Source organism: Erythrolamprus reginae, chromosome 5 (assembly GCF_031021105.1).
Source record: "Erythrolamprus reginae isolate rEryReg1 chromosome 5, rEryReg1.hap1, whole genome shotgun sequence".
NCBI classification, from domain to species: Eukaryota; Metazoa; Chordata; class Lepidosauria; order Squamata; family Dipsadidae; genus Erythrolamprus; species Erythrolamprus reginae.
This window is the reverse complement of record NC_091954.1, coordinates 33,996,385-34,011,147: the sequence shown is the minus strand read 5'-3', so window position 1 is coordinate 34,011,147 and position 14,763 is coordinate 33,996,385. Positions and strand designations below refer to the sequence as shown.

General features: G+C 37.9%; 1 protein-coding gene across 1 annotated transcript in view; it reads left to right on the top strand.

Moving 5' to 3' along the window:
* Positions 1-13,861, top strand: part of LOC139168583 (putative neutral ceramidase C) — a 95,750-nt gene extending 81,889 nt beyond the window's left edge. Inside the window, exons 18-23 of the mRNA XM_070754206.1 lie at positions 3,355-3,450; positions 3,588-3,683; positions 6,133-6,279; positions 11,155-11,214; positions 11,521-11,609; positions 13,361-13,861. Coding sequence (XP_070610307.1) covers positions 3,355-3,450; positions 3,588-3,683; positions 6,133-6,279; positions 11,155-11,214; positions 11,521-11,609; positions 13,361-13,535 — 663 coding nt within the window. The 3' untranslated portion in view covers positions 13,536-13,861. The remainder of the gene's footprint in view (positions 1-3,354; positions 3,451-3,587; positions 3,684-6,132; positions 6,280-11,154; positions 11,215-11,520; positions 11,610-13,360) is intronic.
* Positions 13,862-14,763: the final 902 nt, after the last annotated feature.

Here is a 14,763-nt window from a genome sequence, read left to right as displayed (position 1 = left end):
CGCCTGCATTGCTTCCAGTTCTCTTGTTAGCTGTTCCATTTCACTTATTCCACTATTTTCATAAAAGTCTCTTGCTTGATCCAAATTCTCCAACTTGTATCTTGTTGATTTCCATGTCAGTGACAGTCCTTGTGGAATAAGCCAGCGAAAAGTTATATTCTCTTTGATCAAGAGTTTGGTCAAAAAATGGTAATCTCTTCTGTTCTCTCGGACACATCTTGGAATTTGTTTTAATATTTTTATTTCTTTACCTTTGTGTTGTAATTGACCAGTTCTTGACCAATGCAATATGTCATCTCTCAAAGTTTTTCTTACAAATTTGATGTGAATCTCTTGTGGAAGGTTGAAACGACGTATGTAGCTATTCGAAGTTCTGAAAACTTCATCGATTTCTTTTATTATTTCAAGTGGGTCTATCTTGAGGATTTTCCCAATAATGTCAGCCATAATGGCCTTTAAATCTTCATCCTTTTCTTCTATTATATTTTGAAATCGTAGCCCATATGACGCACGTTGCATTTCCAGATGTGTAATTGATTCATCATGTCTTCTGTAGCGTGAATCCGCTCTGTCCTCAAAGTGATCAATTCTTTTCTCCATTTTCTCCGCCTTTTCTTCAGCTGCTTTCATTCGGTCTTCACTGTCTTTCAAGGTTTGTTTGATCTCCTTCATCTGGTCTTTCATCTCTCCTGTGTCTACTTTCATTTCAACCATCTCTGCTTTTATTTCGTCTCTCTGCTGAGTTGCATCGCGTTGAGATTGAAGCATAAATTCATTTAATGCAGTTCGTGTCTCTTGAATTGAGGCAAGTGAAGGTTGTTGTGGTTTCTCTTTCTCCTTCTCCTTAGTAAACATAGTTGCTGATAAGACCGGCTGTGCGGGGGAGGGATGAGGCGAGCCTTGAGGGGACGATGCAACAGATGTTTGCTTCTTAATTGTTTTAGTATAAGTAGAAGTACTTGACATTTTGAAATTTAAAATTAGTATTATTTTATGTTAGCAGTGTGTAGAAAATCGCTATAAATTCCAAACCTACGCAATTAATTACCCTAAGCAAACCACAGTAAAAATTCAAATACACACTGAAATTTGAAATATAGTTCAAGTACAAATGCAATTAAAGTTCAATATTCAAAATATGACTCGTAAACTCTTATTACTCTAAGTATCAAGAAAAAAGAAATTGGTTTGGCACAGCAGGAGAAGAGAGAAAAAAGGAAAACCAAAGGAGGAGGAAGGAGGAAGAAAATAGAGAGAAAGAGAAAAAGAGAGTAAAAGGAAGAGGGCAATCTAAAAGAAAAGAAAAAATATAATTCAATTAAGGAGGAGCAGGAAGCCAAGGATTTTTAACAATGCATATACAAAACCAAGATGATTATAATATGGGTTTAAAATTCAAAACTTAAAATTGTAAGAAGGAAGAAGCAAAAAACCAATTATTAATATTCCTCTTATAATAGAATAATTTTGTTGATTGAAGATCTAATCTGTTTTAGAAAACACTTTAGTATAGGTTAAAAGAAGGTCCCGTTGATTTAAAGAATAAAAACAGTAAAGTTTAATCTTCTCAAAATTTATAGAATCTCAGTTTTCCAAATGATTGCAATTTAATTATCCAATGTTAGAATGAAGTCGATCCGTCTCTCGCAGCTTAAGGGAAAATGTAAAGCCTCTCCGCTATGAATCCAACCGAACCGCCGTTAATCCAAATGAAATGATCCAACGAAGTAATCCAAATAGGGTCAATCAGATAATCCAAATATAAGAAATCCCAAATAGGAGAAAAATATTTTTTATATATTTATTCAAGTTTTGTGACTAGATAGTAAGCAGTCTTGATCCTTCTGCTAGAAAAATCCGAGCCCGGACTTCATTTTCTAATATTTTTTGTAACCAATTGCTTCAAAAGGGGAGAAAAATATTCAGCCAAGTAATGTCATTTTATATATGTTAAACCTTTTAGTGTCTCATTTTGAAATCCTTTAAATTCCCCTTGTTTTCAAGCGTTTGACAGTTCAAGTCGAAATTCAAGACAATAAGTGAAAGTAGTGAAAGTAAGTTCCGGCTGTTATTTTGCGCCTGGATACAATGTTTTTAGACAACTTTCTCTTTTGCCTTCTTTTAAAACTTTTTTATTCTCCGCTTTCTTTTACTTTCTTTTACTATCTTCTTATTTAACATGAAACAGAAAAAAAAAATCTTTTTACCTTGATTGTATTTTCTTTAGTGTATTCCTTTTTCAATAAGAGTAGCTTTAATCTCTGCTTTCACTTTTCTGATTCTTTCTTGCTTCCCGCTGGTTTGGTGGGATCGCAATGGCCGAGTCCTCTTGCGAGAGGACCGGTGCTCCCTGATCCAGAGCTGCAGGACAGACCCCCTGCCTCCGGAGCCTCGGCGACGACCCCTCGGACAGAGGGAAATCCCCTGTTCTAGGATCGAGCCATCCGGACTCGATCCGATGGCGTTGGGGCGACCTCTGGAAGGGTGAAAGGAGTCTCAAGGCAGAGCCCTGCCAAGAGACTCCGCTGCGGTCCTCAACGAAACCGGAAGTCTGCATCAGGATTCTACAAGGACTCTTTGAACTGTTTCCAGGACTTTTGAACTAAATCATAGTTAAGTTTGTGACTTGAGAACTCTTGAAGGGGGGTGGCTGTGACATCTTTACAGCTGCCTTTTATCTGCTTTGTGTTTGTTTATTGTTCTTTGCAGCATTCAAGGCTGTTGCTTTGAAGGAGAATACTTTGACTGACTAAAAGTGTGTTTGGCTTGTATTTTCCTCTTGATAAAACAGTGTTATTGACTGTACAACTGTGTGTGTCTGAATTTCTACTTTTGAACTTAATTGGGGGCTCGTGTGGAGAAGCCCGGCAGAACAATATGTGGCCTATTTGCTGTTTAAAATAAATAAGTTTGAGATACCTGATTCTCTTCAAAACTAGTTCTTTACAAGTTCGTATCTTTGCTTTGTATCTACAAGTTTTCATCTAAACAGAAAGGAAAATATTTCTTTCTTCCATTTATAATATATGACCATTTTATTTGCCAGCAGTTTTCCTTGGGGTAGAGGGAGTTGATTTTTTTTGCAGATTAATGCATATTGTAATTATTTTAAGACAACCTATTCAATTCTAACATATTTCTGTTTGCCATTGTGGTCAATGATCATAATAAAAATAGTCTATTCTAATTATTTATCATATTTTCCTTTTTTTTTTGAAATTAACCATGGTATAAAACTTGAACAAATGAATAAATGCTATCGATGCTCTGAATTCATAACTAACTAACCTTCCTTCCTTCCTTCCTTCCTTCCTTCCTTCCTTCCTTCCTTCCTTCCTTCCTTCTGTTTCATAGGAATTTGAAATTCAAGGAAAAGCAGGAATGGATATTATACTTTCCGGACTGAGCAGCATTTATACCCACTACGTAACTACTTATGAAGAATATCAGGTAATTAACCAGTAATATTCTTAAGACAAAAATAAGTAGCACGAATGATTTGTGACCTCACTTCGTAGAAAATTTAGATTTCTGTTAGGATTATGAGGCAGTCATGAATTCATAGATCTTCATGTCTCACTTTGTAGGTTCAACGATATGAAGGAGCATCCACCATTTTTGGACCACACACACTTTCTGCCTATGTACAGTTATTTCAAGGCATGGCCAGAGCTCTTGCTACGGTAATGATAAATTGCAATTATGCAGTGATAAAGAATCTCTGATTCTTAGTTACAAGTGAAAATAGATGGCAATTTGACATATGATAGAAGGTTTCAAATTCTGATGTGGAGATGTTCCATCAATATAAACTCTGAACAAGTGATTTTGTTCTCCATCCCATTGCATATAAATGTATTGTTAATCTATGCTACTACTATGAAAAAATTATTCAAGTTAATTATTATTATTTTTTTATAAAGTACATTCTTAGAGTAAACAAGCAACAAAGTATGAATAATATTGCTTCTGTAGTTTGCTATGGAAGTTTAAAACTAGGCCTAATAAAGGGAACACTTAAACAACACAATATAACTCCAAGTAAATCAAAATTCTGTGAAATCAAACTGTCCACTTAGGAAGCAACATGGATTGACAATCAATTTACCATGCTGTTGTGCACATTCAGCTTTGTACAGAACAAAGTATTCAATGAGAATATTTCATTCATTCAGATCTAGGATGTGTTATTTGAGCGTTCCCTTTATTTTTCTGAGCAGTATATTTCAAGGAAGAATGGGAGAACTCGCCACAGCCATGGCCAACTCACCATTAACAACCCGTCACAGGACAACTCACTATAGGACAATTCAACAATTCAATTTAATTATTTAAAGTAATTTAAAATTATTTTCATGTTTGTCCTTCCTTTGGCATTCTTTCTTTAATTATTCTATTCCATGGATGTCAAACTCAATTACGTCACATGACATCACGTGACATATTGTGATTTTTTTTTTTTGCCTTTCTGGAGCCGGGGTGGGCGTGACCTATTCGTGATGCATCCGGTCCACAGGCCACCAGTTTGTCACCCCTCTTCTATTCCCTTATTTCTTTGATATTCATGTAGTTTTTGCCCCACTGCGAGTTGTCGCACAGTTGGCCCTGCTGAGTTATCCCATGGCAAATTGGCCCTGGTGAGTTCACTGTGGCAAATTGGCTTTGGTGAGTTTACCATGGCGAGTTGGCTGTGGCAAGTTGTCGTAGACCCATTTCAAGGAGTCCATAAATAAAAACAAGAGAAAAGGAAAAAGAGAACTGAAGATTTGGAAGACAATACAGAAATACTGAACAGGATCTCTCAACCCCATGCAGCAGAATATTTTTTATTATATATTCCCTCTTCTGCAACTCAGTGGACCTCATATACTTGGACTTCAGTAAGGCTTTCAATAAAGTCGACCACAATCTCCTAATCCACAAACTAGAAAAAAATGGAGTAGATTACTACACATGTAGATGGATAAACAGTTGGCTGACCAACCGCACCCAACGAGTTGTCCTCAACGGCACCAAATCCACATGGAAAAAAGTAGACAGTGGAGTACCACAGGGCTCTGTCCTCGGTCCTGTACTCTTTAACATCTTCATCAACGACCTGGACGAGGGAATAAAAGGGGAACTAATAAAATTTGCAGATGACACCAAGCTGGCGGGGGTAGCCAACACCCTTGAGGACAGGCTCAGAGTACAAGAAGACCTAGACAGACTATCACAGTGGGCCCATACCAACAAAATGAGGTTCAACACCGACAAATGCAGAGTCCTCCACCTCGGCAAAAAGAACTCTAGACATACCTACAGCCTGGGAGATACCCCACTCAGCAGTAGTGACTGCGAAAGAGATCTTGGAGTCTTGGTGGACAATCAACTAAACATGAGTCAGCAATGTGCAGCAGCAGCCAAAAAAGCCAACTCAATCCTAAGCTGCATCAACAGAGGAATACGCTCCAAGACCAGGGAAGTACTAATACCACTCTACTATGCCCTGGTCAGACCCCACCTGGAGTACTGCATCCAATTCTGGTCACCTCACTACAAAAAAGACATCGAAACTCTGGAGAAGGTGCAAAAAAGAGCAACCAAAATGATTAGGGGACTCGAAACCAAGACTTACGAAGAGAGATTGAGAGAACTGGGCATGGACAGCCTAGAAAAAAGAAGGTCTAGAGGGGACATGATAGCAGTTTACAGATACTTGAGGGGTTGCCACGGTGAGGAGGGGGTCTCTTTATTCCCCAGGGCAACAGAGGGCCGAACGAGGAACAATGGTTGGAAGCTGACCAAGGAGAGATTCAACCTGGAAATAAGGAAGAACTTCCTGACGGTCAGAGCGATCAACCAATGGAACTGCCTGCCAGGGGAGGTGGTGAACTCCCCAACTCTGGACACCTTCAAGAGGAGATTGGACTTCCATTTGGCTGGGGTGCTGTAGGGTTTCCTGCTCAGGCAGGGGGTTGGACTCGATGACCTAACGGTCCCTTTCAACTCTATTAATAAATAAATAAAAAAATAAATAAATAAATAAATAAATAAATAAATAAATAAATAAATAAATAAATAAAATTTCCTTTTAAGGTTAAGAAGATTAAAGCACCTTTCATTTCAAACTGATTTACTTTTTTTTTTCAGGATACCACTCAAAATTTACCAAATCTTCCAGAGCCACCCATCTTAAACATAACAAACCTAAATTTTTTGCCTCCCGTTATTGATAAAAAGCCACATGGTCAGAAGTACGGTGATGTTCTACAAGATGTTCAACCAACATACAAAGCGGTGTGTATACTCCTCCCCCCTCCCCAATCATTTTTTTGGGCTGTATTTTTAAATCTTGTTTAATCATATCATTTTGAGTGGCAATATACTAGCTCACTACATAACAGCATTCCAAGAATTTCCAGTGATGCAGCAGTGAGGACATTAAATTAGGATCAGGGTTAGGAAACCTCAAGTATGGAAGCTCACAGAGTGCCTTTGCACCACATCTCTCAAACCAGTCTGTTTTATTTATTATAAAATTTATACCCAAGAAAGTGAAAAATATAAACATGACGGTAATGAGGGAACTGAGACATCTCCCCCAGGCTCCTATATTTTATGATTGGTATGTATGTGTTGCATGGTTTTTTAACAATTGGGGTTTTATATATATATAAAACTGAAGGGATTGGATACTATAGTCTAGAGCAGTGATTTTCAACCTTTTTTGAGCCGCGGCACATTTTTTACATTTATGAAACCCTGGGGCACATTGAGTGGTGGTGGTGGGGGGCGACTAAAAAAAGTTTGGACAAAAGAATTCTCTCTCTCTCTCTTCCTCCATTTCACTCTATTTCTTTCTCCCTCCCTCTTTCTCTCCCTTCCTCTTTCTTTCTCTCTCCTTCCTCTTTCTTTCTCTCTCTCTCCATCCCTTTCTTTCTCTTCCTTCTTTCCTCTCTTTTTTGCTCTCTTTCTCTCCCCCTCCCTACCTCCCTCTATGTCTTTCTCTATCTCTCTTGCTTTCTTTCTCTCTCTTGCTCTCTCTCTCTTTCTCTCTTTCTTTCTCTTGTTCTCTCTCTCTCTCTTTCTTTCTCTCTTGTTCTCTTTCTCTCTCTCTCTCACTCTTTCTTTCTCTCTGAGCTTCGCGGCACACCTGACCATGTCTCACGGCACACTAGTGTGCCACGGCACACTGGTTGAAAAACACTGGTCTAGAGAATAATTCTCTGCCTTACAAGGCAAAGGTTGCAGGTTCAAGTCCCAGTGGGTATGGCTAGCTGATGAGGCCAAAATAAGGCGGAAATAGGTCTATCCTAGTCTCCCTTAATTTTCAAGTTCAGCAAAAAAAACCATATGACACATACAGATAGAATTGTCGGCTATCAATAAAATTAACTGCCTTGGAAATGGCCCTAGGTTGGGCTGAGAGGCAAATAAGGAGCTGTGATGTTCCTTCAATACACCAGGGTGATTCAACACAAAAATATATAAACCTTCCCTGGTGCAGAGCTGAAGGGATTGGATACTGTAGCCTAGAGGATAATTCTCTGCCTTACAAGGCAAAGGTTGCAGGTTCAAGTCCCAGTGGGTATGGCTAGCTGATGAGGCCAAAATAAGGCCGAAATAGATCTATCCTAGTCTCCCTTAATTTTCAAATTCAGCAAAAAAAAATGTGACATACATACATACATACATACATACATACATATATATATATATATATATATATGTATATATACACACACACATATATATATATATATATTAGTTTTGTTTTACTATTATGTTCTTTTACTATTGTTGTGAGCCACCCCGAGTCTTCGGAGAGGGGCGGCACACAAATCTAATAAATAATAATAATAATAATAATAATAATAATAATAATAATAATAAGTTAAGGATTGTGCATTTTCTGCTGTAGACCCTTCCTAAGGAAGGTGCCAATTGTTCTATTATTATTTTTTTTGTAAGACCTCAAGTGGCCAGATTCTGGACCTGGGGCTCCAGAGGATATGAAGGGAACTCATTTCCTGGCTGTTCTAGTAACTGTTGATTCTGGTATCTTCCAAGAGTCATTTGTTGAGATGATCAGCTATACAAATCGATAAAATAAATAAGGATCCTAACTGCCAATTAAAAGCTTAGAGAACTTCTAAACATAACCCAATAAGAAGGATCAAACACACTGGAAACCAGCTTGTTCAACTATATGAGATGGCAACAAGATACTATAGAGGATGGTATCAAATGCTAATGAAGTATTTATTTTATTTATTTATCAAATTTATTTGCCATCTACAGTATCTTGCAATATTCAGAACAATTGGTAGGATTGGATCCCTTCTTCATTTAGTGTAATTTCCAGTGCAGGTCATTCACAGAGGGAACCAATGCAGCCTCAATGCAGTACCATATCCTAGAATAGTGATGGCGAACTTTTTCTTCCTCAGGTGCCAAAGGAGCATGCATGTGTGCTATCGTGCATGCATGAGTGCCCACACTCATAATTCAATGCCTGGGGAGGGCGAAAACAGCTTCCCCCATCTTCCGGATGCCCTCTGGAGGCCGGAAATTGCCTATTTCCCAACTTCTGATGGGCCCAGTAGGCTTGTGTTTCACCCCCCCAGACTTTCCTGGAACTGAAGGAGGGTAAAAACACCCTCCTCCACCCACCCCAGAGGCTCTCTGGAAGCCAAAAGTGCCCTCTGGGAGCTTCTGTGCAAGCGAAAAATCAGCTGGCCGGCACACACATGCACGTTGGAGCTGAGCTAGGGCAATGGCTCGCATGCTAGCAGAGTTGGCTCCGCGTGCCACTCAGGCCATTGATTCACCATCACTGTCCTAGAACTAGACGAAAGTCTAATTGAAATGGTTCCATAAAATCAACTTCATTTGAATGCACCTGGAACTGTGGGGTCATAACTGCCTCAATCACTGGACAGCAATATTTGAGAGTAATTTCTAATTCTTGTATTATCCTTTGACCTTTCCTGGGGTAGATGCCTGTCCCTCACACAAGGAACATCTATATGATGGTGATCTCTAATTATACATCTTAAGCCCAGGCTGCATAGCTGGAGCTATCAGTGTATTGAGCTAGGCACTGGAGGCTACAGTATTTAGCTTGGTGGGATGAAACAGTTATAATGATGGAGGATTGCATTTCTCCATTCAAGACTAGTGAATAATTTGGGATTCCTCCTGAACTCACAGTTGCTGCTCCAGGGCTATTCCTCTAGCCATTGACTCAATACACTGACCACTTCACTTTGCATCCTTTCATTGACATTTCCGGAAAGTGTGATTATCTTCTACATTGAAGCTCTGAATGCTGTTGTATATATGCCTGCATTCCTATTGCAAGGTTTCTAGCACTAAGGATATTTCCACTCTTTAAAGAAATGCCTATCAGAATATGTACCTGCACAGATATATACACACATCCTTACCCATTTGCATTTGAAGAGTTGACTGGCCATCAGGAATGCTTCTCATTTTGAGAATAGGAAATGTTCTGCCCCAGCTACAGACCAAAGAAAACGTAGCATACACTCAGTTTGTTCAAATCTATATTTAAGCGATTAACCACTACAATTTAATTTAATTTAATTTAATTTAATTTAATTTAATTTAATTTAATTTAATTTAATTTAATTTAATTTAATTTAATTTAATTTAATTTAATTTAATTTAATTTAATTTAATTTAATTTAATTTAATTTAATTTAATTTAATTTAATTTAATTTAATTTAATTTAATTTAATTTAATTTAATTTAATTTAATTTAATTTAATTTAATTTAATTTAATTTAATTTAATTTAATTTAATTTAATTTAATTTAATTTAATTTAATTTAATTTAATTTAATTTAATTTAATTTAATTTAATTTAATTTAATTTAATTTAATTTAATTTAATTTAATTTAATTTAATTTAATTTAATTTAATTTAATTTAATTTAATTTAATTTAATTTAATTTAATTTAATTTAATTTAATTTAATTTAATTTAATTTAATTTAATTTAATTTAATTTAATTTAATTTAATTTAATTTAATTTAATTTAATTTATATGCTACCCAACTCCCGGAAGACTCTTAGTGCTCACACACAATTAAATCTTGAATCAGTCTTTTCTTGAGAAAACCACTGTTAATTATATGGCATTAACAGCTAGCATAAGTCCATAAAATCATAAAGAAAAGGTAAGTAATTAGTCCTGGATATCATATGAAGCTCATGAAGGTTGAAATCAGTCCACAAAACAGAAGCCAAGACAGATAGTCCAAGCAGAAGTTTTCCAAACAAGAGGCACACGATCGAACAAACTATCAAACAAGTTGTTTCCTGCAGAGTTTTTTTCCATCTGCTTCATTCCTTAAGTAGGCTTCGGGAGTGGCCAATTAGCCCCAAGCCTACTCCCAAGGAGACCCCCTCCTGAGTAGCCATTCTTGCCTTTTAGCTGCTTTGTGTGCTCGTACACTAAGAAGAGGCTCCTCCTCTTCTTTCTCATCACTGCTGTGAGGTCCTTGAGCTTCTGAAGTCCCTGGCTGAACCTCTGCCTCTGACACTGAGTCCTCGCCAGCCTTCTCACTGTCCGACTCGGGTGCCAGCTGCACAAGCTCCTTGTGCATCACCTCATCAGCCTCATCTCGAATGGGATCTGCAGTGGCGGGCAGCAGCCAGTGCTCCAAGGTGCGCAACTCCGGTAGTAAAATCCTGGATGCATACGCAGCTACGCACCCACTACGTGCCCCTGACATGCCCCAGGTGAGAGTGAGATTTTGACTATTTTCGCCAATTTTTTGCTTCTGTGTATGTGCAGAAGGAAAAATATTGGCGAAAGAGGCAAAATCTTGCTCTTGCATTTGCGCAAGATTTGACCTTCTGTGCATGCGCAGAAGCCAAATCTCATGCTGATAGGTATGTGCATGACTCATGGGCACACATGCACATGTAACGGCCTCCGAGGGAGCTCTGGTAGAAGGTAAGAAGAGTGGCCCTTCACTGGGGATCCACTACCAGCTGCATGGGCTGCTGGTGAGTCACAACAGGAAAAGCTCTGACGTTCAAAAGACTTGTGCCATAGCAGAGTTCATCCCATTTGTATCATGAATGTGATTTACAGTTCATTTTCTCAACACTCACTCATTCCATCTCTTTTACCCAGGGAGAGATTGCTGAAGTGCATTTTGTAGGAGCAAATCCAAGGAGTTCTGCGGTATATATGGTGAGATATGAGATATGCATTTGACCAAATAATTTTCAGCTGCAATGTCTATGTATTTTTCTGCCCCTCTCTCTCCCTTCCTCTCTCCCTCTTTCTGATCATAATTGCAAATATGGTGGAGGAGGATGGGGAAGAGGAAACAAGCACAAAAGATACTAATGTAAAGGAGATTTAAATAATAAACCATTAGACAATCTAAGGAGTTCCTCTGGTCTTATCCAGTACATATATTTGTATATACATAATTGATAGTTCCTGGGGAGCAAATTGGTATTTCATGTCTCTATCACTGCTTTTTCTTTCCAGGCCAATTTTACTTTCCTTACGGTGGAGAAACACAATGACACTTCTAGAAGCTGGCAAGTGCTGCATGACGATGCCTCGTGGGAAACTCAGTAAGTAACCCTGTCAAGACTTTATATATTTCAGCAGATACTCAAACTCTGCTACATTTTCCAAAAACAGATGCACAGACCCATTTGATGTCACTTTTAAAACATCGAAACAATGCAGGGAGGTCAAAAACCAGGACTAGAACCTACATTGAAAAAGGTGTAAAGGTTTTCATTCATCTCTGGAAAATTCCTTTTATGGTCAAACAATACTTGAAAGTAGACAACTATAGTGAGGATAGAGTTTGGGAGGAATGATTTCAATACACCTCTACGTGCAATTGCACCTGAATCAGGGCAATCATAGGATCTGTCAAAAGGCATGGATGACATGCATCTATTCCCAGGTTCTTCGGAGAGGAGCGGCATACAAATCTAATAAATAAATAAATGAATGAATGAATGAATGAATGAATGAATGAATGAATAAATAAATAAATAAATAAATAAATAAATGGGTTAATTGTAGTGGATGGGAAAAACAAAATGTACACATATAAACATTATGTAGAAAAAATATAATGATGATTCTTTAATTTGGAGGCTGTTCCAGTTCTTCTGTGAGCTTTGAAGGTGATGAAGTGAGAGGTTGAGTTGTATAAATATAATAATCCAACCATTTATACCAGTGAAGGTGAACCTATGGCAAGGGAGCCATATCTGCTGGCACACAAACTGTTGCCTTAGCTCAGGTCCAACGTGCACATGTGTGACGGCCAGCTGATTTTTGGCTCACACAGAAGCTCTGAGAAGGTGTGTTTGTCTTCCAGAGAGCCTCCAGGGGGGATGGAGGAGGGCGTTTTTAACCTTCCCTGGTTCCAGGGAAGCCTTTGGAGCCTGGGGAGCCTGAAACACAAGCCTACTGGGCCCACCAGAAGTTGGGAAATAGGCCATTTCCAGTCTCCACGGGGCCTTCAGGGGGCAGGGGGAGCTGTTTTCTCCCTCCCCAGGAATTGAATTATGGATGTGGGCACTCCTGCATGTGCTCTTTCAGTGCCCGAGGAAAAAAAGGTTCACCATCACTATTTATACTGTTGATATATGATGTAATCATTCATTTGTACATATTATGCTGTTAAAGACTTTGAACATAAATGAAAGATAATTGTCAAGGTGTTTTTTTAATTTTACACTCTTTCCCTGAAGACATTGACTTTAAAAGTACAAGGCAGGCAGTGTTTCTCCTTTCCCCACAATATATGAATTACTGTAATCATAGTCCATAATGATCCTACTCTTGGCTGCATCGTTTGTCTCTGCTTGTCTTTCTCCTATATATACCGTAATGCAGTATGTTTTTACTATAATGCTACTGTTTTTGATTTTCATCATCCCTGTATCATTGGGTCCTAGCACAGATGTCAACAAAACAATAGACAAATTCACCTCAGCTATAGAAATGTTTATGAGAAAGCCTTTTCTATCCCACAGAATTTGGTAGCATCTTCTTTAGAAATTTTCTGTATTCAGTTCAGTATTCCACTAATGAAGGTGTTTTAGAATCCACAGAATGGATTATGTCTTCAAGGCATGGGATTTTGAGAGACTGCTAGTTTTTGATTGAGTTTATTTTGTTAACTAAGTTGCACTGCAGTGTGGATATAAATGCAGCATTTTTTTCAGAAGCTCCGAAATGAGATTATATTTCCTGAGTTGAAATCATATTGAAAACTGAGATTAATCTGCATTTGACTGAATCAACCTGCATTAAGACAACCACTTTCATTCATGAAACTTATTTTTTTTCCCATTAGGTTGATCTGGAAGAAAGGCAAATTGGGTGAAAGTACATCTATAATAAAATGGCAAATCCCAATGACCATTGAATCAGGAAAATACCGAATACAATACTTTGGACACAGTAAAGAATTATTTGGTTCAGTTCAGGCATTTAATGGGTCATCTTCAACATTTGAAGTTTTTAATTGATGATTTCCTATTGAAAAGCATCAAGTTGCCACTTTCAGCTTGAAAAGAAAAGGACAAGCTCATAGCCCTTCTATTGTCCATTAAGACTTTGCATGTTGCTATAACAGAGACAGAAAATATACTGTTTGACTGTGTGCAGCCTGCAGTTCCCAGTACTATTAAATTTGGAAACTCATTGTGTTTGCATACTATTAAAATTTATTTTTGCCAGTTTTCAACACTTCAAGAGAAGTGAAAGAGCCTCCTAAATTTATGCCTTATTCTTTTCAAAATAGTCATTGGCTCACCAGCTTGGTCAACGATGCCCCCAAAACCCTTCCAGAAATAAAAGACCTTGCAAAAACAGTCTTCATTTCTTTTCTTGGGAAATGTGCATTAATGATTTGGAGGAACAAACTACAGTAAGGTGTCAATTCTTGTGCTACAATTAGCCCCCTGTCTCAAGTCTCAGAATCTCTTCTTGATAGACTAGCTGCAATTTCTGAAATTTAACCTATACATAAAGGAGCTATAACAAGGACTCCATATTGGTTGAGATCTATCACAGATAATACTTCAGATTACTTGGAATTATAAAGAGAATCAGTAATTAATAACAATCGCATTTAGACTTGTATACCGGTTCACAGTGCTTTACAGACTCTCTAAGTGATTTACAGAGAGTAAGCCTATTGCCCCCAACCGTCTGGGTCTTCATTTTACCGACCTTGGAAGGATGGAAGGCTGAGTCAACTTTGAGCCTACTGAGATTCGATCTGCCAAACTGCTGGCAGCCAGTGATCAGCAGATGTAGTATTGCGCTCTAACCACTGCACCACCGAGGCTTCTTTTAAATCTAATTAAATCTAATCAACAATTTGGAAAGTGCTTTCTGAACTTCAATAGGTTGATTTGGATGAAAATGTGAGTTAGTTCACCTTGCACTGAAAGCGATGAATGGACACAATCAATTTATGTAGAAACTGTTTAGCTATGTTTGCAAATAAATTCAACAAGTTTGGTTTCTAAAGGAAGGATCAGACAGCAAAACGATTTGCTTTTATCAAGTAATAGTGAAAAATAAAAATGATAACAACAGCAACAATACATAATTCAGAACCAAGAATAATTGTATTCTTGCAACCGGATAGCTTCAGTGAGGCTGCTACTGTTGAGAAGATCCTGAACAAAATTCTCTACAAATTTGTGTATGTATATCAGTTATGGTGAACAGTGTTCCCTCTAATTT